At 38.8% G+C, this 12810-nt stretch overlaps 1 protein-coding gene across 8 annotated transcripts in view; it reads left to right on the top strand.

The window, feature by feature from the left end:
• The window catches only part of mical2b (microtubule associated monooxygenase, calponin and LIM domain containing 2b), a 34424-nt gene that overhangs the window by 3979 nt on the left and 17635 nt on the right, over positions 1-12810 (top strand). For all 8 annotated transcript variants that reach the window (XR_009130070.1, XR_009130071.1, XM_058074551.1 and 5 more), the window contains exons 2-13: positions 3240-3593; positions 3742-3949; positions 6973-7089; positions 7573-7674; positions 7850-8005; positions 8141-8241; positions 8881-9138; positions 9211-9326; positions 9539-9665; positions 10042-10126; positions 10830-10977; positions 11931-12130. Coding sequence is in view for 6 of the 8 variants with exons in the window: in XM_058074551.1 (XP_057930534.1) it covers positions 3330-3593; positions 3742-3949; positions 6973-7089; positions 7573-7674; positions 7850-8005; positions 8141-8241; positions 8881-9138; positions 9211-9326; positions 9539-9665; positions 10042-10126; positions 10830-10977; positions 11931-12130 (1882 nt within the window). In the remaining 2 variants the exon portion in view is untranslated. The remainder of the gene's footprint in view (positions 1-3239; positions 3594-3741; positions 3950-6972; positions 7090-7572; positions 7675-7849; positions 8006-8140; positions 8242-8880; positions 9139-9210; positions 9327-9538; positions 9666-10041; positions 10127-10829; positions 10978-11930; positions 12131-12810) is intronic.

The following is a 12810-nucleotide window of genomic DNA, read 5'->3' on the forward strand; positions in this document are numbered from 1 at the left end:
GCTTAATCCAGACTCCTGCATCTACGGCATAGAGCGTTAATGCTACGAGGATTAGGAGTTTGATTTAAGGCCTTGCATGCAACAGTCAAAGCTGGTCTGTACATGCAAACATATGGTGTTCAGATTAGCATGTGTTGAAAGGGGCTATGGTATACAGTATCGCAGAAGTCATGTTGGACTTCCTTTGTGTGGGGGGGTTAAATGTTATTTTTATTTAGGGACTCATCATTATAAGCTTATATTTAAGTTAAGGACATACACTTAGGAACACTTATATTTTGAATATTTCATTAAAGACATGAATTTGTCACTAGTATGATTAGGTAAGTATTTGTGTTTCTTGTTTATACAAAAACAGGTTTGTTTGTGTAAGGTTTTGCATTTTGGCTCATGTGAACTCAAAATATATCTTGTTTTTCTAGTTCTAACCAAGTTCTAACTTTACATCTCTTTGCTCCGAAGTCAACTAGAATTGAATTCTGAGAAGTGAAGCATGCAATAGAGAGCAAAGAGCATAATCTCAATTTAATTTAATTAAAGCTATTTTTGCCCTGTTCTTTACATTGGTCGTAACAGCATGCATGATAAGCTAGAGTGGAAGTAGCATCTATTTTCTATACCACTTGTCCTCATTAGGGGCAAGGGTGAGTTGGAGCCTATCCCGGGTGGCTTTGGCTGACTTTACACCCTGACATGGTCGGCAGTCAGTCAGTCAGTCATTCAGTCGCAGGATGTGACTGACTGATTGAGTTATACAATTTGGTAACACAAGCATGTACATTTTATCATTGACCCAAGCATTTTTTTTAATATTAGTTCAACTTCAGTAAACAGGAGAGTCTTTAGGGCATGGTTATCTGCGGCATTGTGGCACCTTCCCAAACCTCTGACTCATATTCCCATTTGAGTAAGCAAATGTTGTGGACATGAAAGGATGTAGCTGTTTAACCCTAAACACCTCACCTGTTGTTTTATGTTGCCTCCTGTATTAATTGTCTTTTTTTGAATAATGCAATTAAGTTTTTATTTTTATTTTTATTTTTATTTTTATTTTTATTTTTATTTTTATTTTTATTTTTATTTTTATTTTTATTTTTATTTTTTTAACTTGACTATTGCACTGAAAGGAGAAGCCCTCCAATCTCATCGTACATCTTGTATAATGACAATAAAGGCCATTCCATTCCGTTCCATTCTTAGTAGTATTATTAATTATCTTATTTACACACTTGTATGTAATTTCCGTCTGTATGTGTTCATATACGTATGTGTGCCCCAAATGTAACTGGTGAGCAGTCCACTACACTGTACGCATGCTTGTGTCAGTGTTTGTTAAGCCACCCATGACGCTCTCCCATTTTACAAAGATCATGTCGCTGATGACGGGCGTGTTCTGTTTCAACCTCTTATCTGCATGTTAGGGTGTGTCACCCTCCACTTTGACTCAGTCGGATGCGGCTTATTGATATTTAGCTTTGCCTCTGAAAAACCCCAGACAACTGCAATTATCGGTCATTTGGATTCACAAACCAAAGGGGAAATAATGACTAAACATTTGCTGTGCTTTCACACAAAATAGTATAATCATGTCAGTCTGGTTGCATGACCCACTTAGGTCCAAACTTAAGACATTGGACAGAGGGTTTTATATTTGACAAGGATACTTTTTAATACAGAAGACTTAAAGGTAAAGTTAGTCAAGGGTGTACCTCATCTCTCACCCAAAGACAGCTGGGATAGGCTCCAGCATACCCGCGACCCCAGTGACGATAAGCAGTATAGAAAATGCATGGATGGAGGGTGTTTAGTTATTTCTGGCGATAGCTCCTGCCAAATGATACTTTTTTTTTTAATAAAATGGAAAATAAACACAAGGAGCCTTTCAGCATTCGAATGCTTGGACATGGAAACCAGTGTTTGATAGTTTTGACATTTTGGAAGTACATGTACTTGAATAATTTCTGGGGCAACGGCATATTGAAAAACAAACAATGCAGGGCATGACCAACAGCAGCAAACTGATCTCTGCAGGCTATTTTCAGTGCAAGTTACTTCCTTTGGAATCTAACCCATCCATCCATCCATCTTCTATGGCGCTCATCCTCACTGGGATCCTGGGGTTATGCCGAAGTCGCCAATTAGCGTAACGTGCACATTTTTTCAATGTGGGTGGAAAAAACAGAGTACCCGGAGAAAGCCCACGCACGAGAGAGAACATGCAAACTTCACACCTTTTATCTAACCTTTACTTTAAATAATTTGTAATTTGTAAACCAGTGTAAGGTCAGTCATATAGATTATTGTAGATTGACTTTGTTAATCCTATGCGCAAAATTAAGGTGTGCAAGCACCAAAATTTGCATATTTTGTTGTATATTGACAATGCAGTATTCAAACAACAGTTATTACCTTAATTTCCGGACTATAGAGCGCACCTGATTATAAGCCTCACCCACTACATTTTTAGAGGAAAACCGATTTTGTACATACACAAGCCGCACCTGTATATAAGCCGCATGTGCCCACATTAAAACATGTAAACATATTTACAAAGAAAGACGGTACACAGTTTTCAAAGTTTTAATAATATAACTTAACAATAATAATAATATAACTTTTTTCACAAACGGTAGTAACGTGGTAACAACACACTAGCAACACAATAGCAACACAGTATAACAGGTCTGGTAAAAGAACATTACCTCTGAAAGCTTTTTTCGTCTTTTTACATTGCTCCAGTTCTTCCCGCTGCCGTTTCCAGCGTCTCACCATCGATTCGTTTATGCCAAGTTTACATGCAGCAGCTCTGTTTCCTTCTTTATCGGACAGCTCCATTGCTTTTAGCTTGAAAGCTGCGTCATATGCCTTTTCTTTTTGCATTTTCCATGACGAGGGTATGTTCACGCTAATTTAATTTATGCACAAGACAAGAAGTTGCAGTCTTCCTCGACGCATATATTCCAACGGTCTTAATCTTACCTTTTCTACTCGAGAGCCCCTGGCGGCTGTTAGAAAAAATACATAAATTGGCTGCATCACTGAATAAGCCACAGGGTTGAAAGTTTGGGAAAAAATAGTCCGGAATTTACGGTAGTTTCATTAAAATTACAAAATGGTGATCAGCCTCCAAAATCTTGGTTGTGTAAAGTCAAATGCTCAAGTGTTCATGAAGAAAGACGATGACCTCCAAATTTATGTTCAAGCTGCTGTCTGTAAATAAATAATGTTTTGTTTTTCAGAACTGGCTATGCATGGTGATATCCTAGGACTGAGGTCTGACAGCGTACAAGGGATCAACAGGAGGAGAAGAGAAACACTGGTAACAGAGGATGGGCGAGACGGAAGATGAGCGCACAGCTCAGGCCAGCCAGCTCTTTGAGAACTTTGTGCAAATGTCCACGTGTAAAGGAACTCTTCAGGCCTTCAGTATACTTTGCAGGCAGCTAGAACTGGACCCGCTGGACTACAGAAACTTCTACAGCTCACTGAAAGCTGCCGTCAACTCTTGGAAGGTCAAGGCTCTGTGGACCAAACTAGACAATCGGGCACAGCAAAAGGTGTACAACCAGAATAAAGTCTGTCAGGGAACAAAGGTAAGAGAAATACTATTGATAAAAAGTATTATCACATTTAACCTTCGAATGTGTACAGTGGAGCCTGTTTTAAGTCCAACTCAACTCAAATCCACACATTCACATTTTGCACAAAACCATCCTTCGTTCTCCCCTCTACCATTTTCAGTGTCTGATCATTGGCGGTGGTCCTTGTGGTCTGCGGACAGCCATCGAGCTGGCCCTGTTGGGCTGTAAGGTGGTTGTGATCGAAAAGAGAGACACATTCTCCAGGAACAATGTACTTCATCTCTGGCCTTTCACCATCGAAGATCTCAGAGGCCTTGGGGCCAAGAAGTTCTCTGGAAAGTTCTGTGCTGGTTCCATCGACCATATCAGTGAGTTGAAACCTGCCGCTGTGAAATGTCATTGGTTTGGGGTGTTTGAAAGACGGAAGGGTCTGACACGTTAGCCACGTTTACATGAGTTTTTCTCTTTCCGAATGACCTTTCCGAAAGCAATGGTATCCATGGAAAGGAATATTCCAATCGCGTGTCTACATGCGCCGCTATAATCAACCAGAATAGTCAATGGGGCATGCGCAGTAAAACGTAAACACCAACATCACGTGATACCGACTTCCTTGAGTTTTCCTTTCACTTGTTGGAATAACTCCGTATTGACAGTTTTTCGTTCGTCCAGTCTTGAAGTTTAGTTTGAATCAAAAACAAACTTTCCGTAGCAGTCCAGTGCCGATTGCTCGCCTCCATTTTTTTAAATAGAAGAACGTCTCGAGCTGAATGTTACGTCATATCTCAGTCTTCACTAAAAGAACGCACCCAGGAACAGGAAAAGATAAATTCAATCTTGCTAATATTTTATAATTAATCTCGGCACATGTTTTATATAGATATGTATTTTCTTTTTTAATAAAACTGGACTTGTGAATGGCGTATAGAAGGGTTTAGATTCTGTTCCACAGATGGCGCTAATGCACACGAAAGCTGCTTGCCAACCGCCAATAAACAACAGAAGAAGAAAAACACCACGAAGAAGAACGCAGTCTGACAACTTTCCGATTGAGCGGGTACAAGATACCTCAATCGGATTGGGGAAAGGAATATTCCAAACCCTGTGAATCCGATTTATATATTCATTCGAATTGGCACTTTTCTTTTGGAATGAGGCGTATACAAAGGTTACATTCTTTCCGTTTGAGCAAATAACCCGAATGGAATTGGAATATTTGGGTCCATGTATACGTGGCTAATGATACAAGACAGATGCATGCATGAATGTATTGTAATGATTCCTTGATAACAACCTTTTATAATAGAAATCAACAGAGTTCCTCTTAAAGGTGGACAATAAATACAAACATGTTTTTTATACAAACGCATGATCACAGTATGAAGAACAGCCAATGTACTAAATAGTACTGGCTAATTACTCGCCAGTTTCACGTAAAAGACAATCGAACACTAAATAACCGATTTAGAAGCAGAATGGCTAGACACAAAGTCATGTTAATGTGTTTGTTTTTTTTACACAGTGTTACCTTAATCACTGGTCTGCTTTTATTATCTACACTATTATAAAATGTTGCATGTAAATATTTTCAACATGCACAGTGAAGTGGACATTACAATAAATGAATGCTACTGCCTGCAGGTAGTAATCAATATGGTGTTTTTAGAATATTGTTACACATATCGGTATCACAATATTGTGTATCCTTATACAGAAAAGGAGAGACAACAGTCTTAACACTGCGTAATCCTGTGTAATTTAATTTCCTTCTTTAAGTCTCTGTAAATGAAATCAACCAAGCAGGATACTCTGTGTGAAACTTAGTGGTCATAAAACACGAGCTCTCTTTACAGCGGTGTCTTTCATTTCACCCATCTATATTTAACGGTGTGGAATCGCTCCCTGTAAAACTGTAACCTGTAAGATATTTTTTCTCCGCAGCTTAGCGTGAAGCGCCTTCTGCTTGCTCAGTCAGTATCTTTGGTGTGGTATGTGCAGTATTCCATCGGTGGTGCTTATCCACCCTTACAAATAGTCTCATGTTGAGCTGATCTCGGCTAACAGTACACCATCCCTGACGTCAGATCACCTCTTGATGGTTTGTCATGAACCAAAGGGTCTTGGGATAGCATTGTTAGCGTATCCTGCTGAGATCCAGCCCATGGATTTGTCTATGTGGTTTATTTCTTTTACATTCGGGAATATAATATCACTTTTATGCATGTCAACAATCAATTAAGGATGAAGGTCATATGATAGCAAACCAGCATGATGGTTTTACATTCACATTTCTGACCTCAGACATTTTTTTTGTGGGATAATCCCTGCTTCTCAGGAAGATAATATACTGTCAGGGGTCAGTAATTATTTGATCCCCTGCTGATTTTGTAAGTTACACAAAATATGAGCAGTCCATATGTTTATGATAGGTTTATTTTAATGGAGAGATACAAAATCCATTGAACACATTCTAAACATCCACATTCCACAAGAACATGATGTTTGAGTTTGAGTCTCAAGTTTTTGTTTTTTAATGCACAAGATTAGACACATGCAATCCAGGAAATGATATGTAAATGTTACACTTAGGGGGGAAAAGTGGGCTAATAAATTGACAATAAAAGCACAAATACTGCGGATTTCAGAAAACAACTGATGGAATGATACAGCACTCTACAAGAAGCACTGAAGTCTGTAAAATTAAATAATTAAAAAACAAATCAAAAATAATTGTTACAACTGTAATGATGAAAATGGTAATATTAATGATGATTATAATAATGGTGATAATAACAACAATAATAATGATAAAGATTATAACAATAATTCATTCATTCATTCATTTTCTTCCGCTTTTCCTCATGAGATTCGGGGAGGTGCTGGAGCCTATCCCAGCTGTCTTCGGGCGAGAGGCAGGGTACACCCTGGACTGTTCGCCAGCCAATCACAGGGCACATATAGACAAACAACCATTCACACTCACATTCATACCTATGGACAATTTGGAGTGGCCAATTAACCTAGCATGTTTTTGGAATGTGGGAGGAAACCGGAGTTATAACAATAATGATAATGATAATAACAATAATAATATTACAATGGTAATAATAACAGGGTAAAACAAGACTGTGGCATGAACATGATTATATCTTGCAAAAAGGGGTAGGCATTTATAAGCTTTTGCTTCAGCCTACTCCTTTTGGGCTTGTGATCAGGTAGTCAAATACAAATGTAAATAATGAAAAGTTATATTTTGATTGATGTAAGAAATGCGCTGTAATGTTTCATATATTTGCCCCCCAAAAAATAAAAAAAATTATCCAATCTATGTATGTTACGGGCTGTACAACTCCTTTTGGTACCAACAATAAGTGGCTTGTATCAATTTCAGGTATCCGTCAGCTCCAGCTGATGCTGCTGAAAGTTTGTCTCATTCTGGGAGTTGAGGTTCACGTCGGTGTGGAATTCGTCAAACTCTTAGAACCACCAGAAAAGCAGGCCGATGACGGTAAGTGTGACAATGTGTGACGGAAAGTTTCTATCACCATGATAAGTGCCTGCATATCTCTGCTATATATGGACCTCCATGGGCAGCATGTACTGCGATAAAGTGGAAGAATTTTCCATGAGCGAAGGCATTTGCATAAGAGTTAGTTTAAATGTATATGACTATTATTGTTTTTATTCATCATCATCTGTGTTCCATTTTCACAGAAGTCAGTCAAACCATAGTCATCTACTAACTTAAATCTTTAGTTTGAAAGTTATTTTTAACATACATTACAGTACAGGTTGAGTACATCCATCCATTTTCTATGTTGCTTACCCACACTTGGGTCGCGGGGTATGCTGGAGCCTATCCCAGCTGACTTCAGGCGAGAGGCGGGGGTACACCGTCAGCTGGGATAGGCTTTTTTACTATTAAAGTACATGACTTGGAATCTAATATAATGAGAAATAAGCTCATCAAACTGTTTATGCTTCTCCTTAGGTCATCGTTGGAGAGCAGAAGTCCGTCCATCATATCACTCGATCTCTGACTTTGACTTTGATGTGGTGATTGGAGCTGATGGACGCAAAAACACATTAGATGGTAAAGTTGAATCAACAAAAAAAAAATAAAAATGAGGTTTAATTGAGGGAAATAAGTATTAGATCCACTGCCAACCAGCAACGCATTCTGTAGAAATTTGGATGAGAACCTCATAAAATTCCTTTTGATTTTTCGCCTGGTTTTCTTCACTAAGATTAATTTTGACTTTTGATAGGTTTTGGCCGCAAGGAGTTTCGAGGAAAGCTGGCCATTGCCATTACGGCTAACTTTGTGAACAGGAACACCACAGCAGAGGCCAAAGTGGAGGAAATCAGCGGAGTGGCATTCATCTTCAACCAAAAGTTTTTCCTGGAACTCAAGGAGGAAACTGGTAAATTAGTAGCTTGTAGCACCTTTACCTTAAAGTCATTTACAATGAAGTGTTTGTTTCTCCTGAATATTTTATTACAGTGCAGTTTGCAGGCATTGTTACGTATTACATGTCCTTCTGTACTCATGATTTCAGGAATTGACTTGGAGAATATAGTTTACTACAAAGACAACACCCACTACTTTGTCATGACTGCAAAGAAACAGAGTTTACTGGACAAAGGGGTGATTATTAATGTAAGTTCAGATGTGCATGCACAATAACATAAACATCACTGAATTTCACTATTTAAACTATAACACAGAAGGTGGTAAACAATGTGGTCTGTATTCCTTTTCCACATTAAGATATGCCTTTATTCGTCCCTCAGTGGGGAAATTTGTAATATCACTCTATTTGGGTTTACAGGAATTCCATAGTCGTGAATGATTGGAATTATGGTACAAACATATTACGCTGGTAACAAGTTCAAACAACCCTAAATTATTTCCTGAATGATTCAGGGAGATGGTTTCCTTAATGCAAGGCGACATGTTAAAACTCGTCACTCATGACTCTTGTCCCTGATAACTCACAATGTTGTTGCTGCTGGCATTAGATAAGCAAGTAGACATAAAACTGCTTCCTGATGGTTATCCATTACACGCTTGCTATTTTAAACGTTTCATAATCATTACTAAACCATTTTCCTGTCTTTTTAAAGCTTGACATTGAGACCTGGAAGATGAATTACACTCCAAATACTAATTTACTAATCAGCTCTGACCTGGTAGTAAATTAAGCTGGAAATCTCTGACATAATTATAATTATTAGCTGCTATTGCATTGCTTTTTCTTCACTTTAATTTTGTATTCTTTTTTTTCTTTTGGTCCAGGACTACATAGAAACCGAGCGTCTACTAAGTACTGACAATGTAAACCACGAAGCATTACTCTCTTATGCCCGTGAGGCGGCTGACTTTGGTACAAATTACCAGCTACCATCCCTGGACTATGCCATCAACCACTACGGGCAGCCAGATGTAGCAATGTTTGACTTCACCAGCATGTATGCCTCAGAGAATGCTGCCCTGATCAGGGAGAAACACGGACATCAGCTACTGGTTGCACTGGTGGGAGATAGTCTGCTCGAGGTATAATTTTCAGTAGAATCGAGTGTTCACTTGATATTGTGTATCATATTCATATTGCATATTATATTTCAGCCCTTCTGGCCAATGGGTACAGGTTGTGCTCGGGGTTTTCTGGCAGCATTTGACACAGCTTGGATGGTGAAGGGATTTGCACAGGGCAAAAACCCTCTAGAGATACTGGCTGAGAGGTTTGTGTGAGATTGTTTTTCCTTCTCTAAGAAACAAGATATGGCTGATCAAGTGTGTTTTTATGTGGAGAATAAATGTAGTGAGACATAACCAAGTACCATTCATCTCTCAAATATATCCCTCTACCCCCATGTCTCCTTGAATGGTGGCAGAGCCTGAAGTGTGTATATATTTTTTTTTATTTGTCGCTTTTTGTTCTATGCTTCCACAGGGAAAGCATCTATCGGTTGCTGCCACAGACCACCACAGAGAACATCAGTAAAAACTTTGATCAGTATACCATTGACCCCTCAACCCGCTATCCCAACCTAAATTCCAGCTGTGTACGCCCCCACCAGGTCAGTTTTATGCATTGGTTCATAATTAGTATTTTCTGTCATGCCTCGCTGGTCAGAGCTGACGGGTATGAATATCTTATGCCTAAAATGCAAAGATAATATGGTTGCTGTCATGGATGATTAGGGAAATGAAAAAAATATTTGTATGTTAAACTTAAAGAAATGATTAATGAAATACCAAAATAGCTGTTGATTAATTGCATTATATAAGAAAACAACATAAGGAACAAGTCTGGAATTTTGAAATGTCAAATATGTAAGAACTTTGAATATACATTTTTTTTCTTTTTTTAAAATGTATTTTAAAGAGTTAAATAAATATTTTTTGTCATATGAAAGGAGATCTAATTTCTTGTCTTTACTTTGTCCCGCCAAGGTGCGCCACCTGTTCTGTGATGGCCAATGGGACTCAAATCGCTATGAACGCCCCATAGGTAGACCAGTCAACCTTTCCAGAGGAGGTGAGAACAATAAGTTGTTTATACTAACTGTGAATGTGATAAGTTTAGAATGTATGTATTGTCTCATTAGGATAAAAAGTCCACCGACATAAATATTTTTTCTTAAAACAGCACTAACTGAGTGCTTATGCTACTATAGACACATTTACATATAAATGGTAATAAGTCCTAGCCACACCTTCTTTAATTCTGAATGAAAGTCTGAATGTCCGAGGTATGAATGTGAGTGTGAATGGTTGTTTGTCTATATGAGCCCTGTGATTGGCTGGGTGTACCCCGCCTCACGCCCAAATGAGGATAAGCGGTAGAGAAAATGGATGGATGCTGTGAGCGGTGCACTCGCTCTGATACTGTATATTGGGTATGTTTACTTCCCTGGCCCAACACAGTGGCAGAAGGTGTGCTTGGGCATGTCAAATTCATGTAATCATTCCTCCTGCCAGTTGTAATTGCTACCGTTGAAATAAGCATAGTAATAGCGTAATAGGTTACCATTTCACAAAATGATGATGTACATAAGCGTGCTTCCGTGGAAGGGAGCGCTACGTGGATTCATTCCATGCATGACAACACACTAGTGTATAATACCGCAAAGTAATATGTAATAATATCCAGTATACATGGCCTCTATTTGTCATGCAAGTCATTATCCTCAATGCATGATATATAGGCTATCGTATGCGTAACTTTCCCTCTCATACAGAATCTGAGGTGCGCCCTGACCGGCTGCTGACCTGGTGTCAGAGACAGACTCAGGGCTACAGAGGGGTTAACATCAGCAACCTGACATCTTCCTGGAGGAGCGGCTTAGCCCTATGTGCCCTCATTCACAAGCAGAGGCCCGAACTCATGTGAGAACACACTTTTTATATCCAATTCATAATTCAGAGCATTTTTGACATAAGTACATCATATTACCCCCTCCTTTTTTGACAAAATTTTGGTGAATAACAAGCAGCTAATGTGAGAAATTAATGTCACGGTCAAAGTCTTTATTCAGTACTGCTTCTTGTTCAAACAGCACAAACCGATCAGACTCAAATGGGTAACACAAGTCAGAGGATCAAAATGTAAGTCATTTGTGCACAAAAAGCTGCTTTATACTGGCTCCAGACGTTAATCCTTTCTTGGTGGTTGAACTAGAATAACAGAATAGAAATAGCCAAGCCAGTATTTTAAATTCACTCATCAAATTTTCATATTATGAGGTCACCAGGCTCGGAAATGGTCAGATCGCTGTCTCCACGACACTAAACAAGCTCATCAAAATGTCTGATCCACTTGTCATAGTCTTCCTCATCTCTCACGCAAACAAACATCATCATTTACAGCAGGATATAGAACACTGATGCTTTCTACACAATTAGAAATGTCTTCAGCACATTCTCCCGTGGCTGTGGCTCCTTCCAAGTTTTTATTTTATTTATTTTTGACATTCCAGCTACCCCGACCCCTAATAGCGGATGTTATGACCACCCGTGACACATATAATGTACGTCGTGAATCCTCTGGGATGTCACTTCCTGTGACTCAGAATGTGGTTAGGCTTTAAAAATATACTGCTTTGTGGACTGTCATAGTCAAAAAAAAAGGTTTGGGAACTACTGCCCTAATGCAAAGTCCATTCAGCATATGGCAACTCATTATGGCAAGCTGTGTGAACTGGAATACAGTATGAACTGCGTTTATAACAATATTATGAAGCTGTACAAATGACAACATAATTACAAATGAATGACGTTCATTAAGCCAGATCTGGGTGTTAATTGTCAACCATGTCTTTGTGATTATCTTTCCATCTCAGTGACTATGACTCCCTTAATGAGGAGGACGTGGCAGCAAACAATCAGTTGGCCTTTGACATTGCTGAGAATCAGCTTGGTATTCAGCCAGTGACGACTGGAAAGGAGATGGCTTTGGAGGCCGAACCGGACAAGCTTCTCATGGTTTTATACCTGTCTAAGTTTTACGAAGCCTTCTGGAACTCACCTGGAAACAAAAAAGGTCAGAGTCTCAGCCATGTGTTGTAACCTTTCCTCTTCCAATTACCAACTATTGGCCTTTTGAGGATGAATCAGCTGTAAAATATAATTAATGCAAATGATATTTTATGATTATGATACAGAATTTTTTTTTTTCATTAAATAACTGGGGACTCCACTTGAGAGAAGGAATGGCAAATTCACAGAATATTGTCTTATTAGTCGCAACTTGCACTTGCCATTATGATTAATAGTAATTAATAGAATATAATTAGGATATAATATAGTTAGGAGATTGTTGTAGTGTGTGTGCTTTACTGCATCTTTCTTCCAAATTCCAAAAATGTGGGAGACTCTAAATTGTCCATACACTATATGTCCTGTGATTGGCTGATGACAAGTTCAGGGTGTGCCCTGCCTCTTGCCAGAAGTCAGCTAGGATAGGCTCCAGCATACCCATGACCCTAAAGAGGTCAAGTGGTTTAGAACATTGATAGATTATTGGTATTCCTGACCTTTTGTGCAAAAGAGAGAGAAATTATTATTAAGTACCCAAAATGGCGATTAATTTCCACAATGAGTGTATGTAAACCTCAGACAGAACCTGTTTCTGCTGCTTTGGTTTACATTAGTGTCTCACCCATATTGGCATATTGACATGCATATATTCCTCAACAAGAACCAGCAAGGTTTGAGTATTTC

The sequence above is a fragment of the Doryrhamphus excisus genome, chromosome 6 (genome assembly GCF_030265055.1).
Source record: "Doryrhamphus excisus isolate RoL2022-K1 chromosome 6, RoL_Dexc_1.0, whole genome shotgun sequence".
NCBI classification, from domain to species: Eukaryota; Metazoa; Chordata; class Actinopteri; order Syngnathiformes; family Syngnathidae; genus Doryrhamphus; species Doryrhamphus excisus.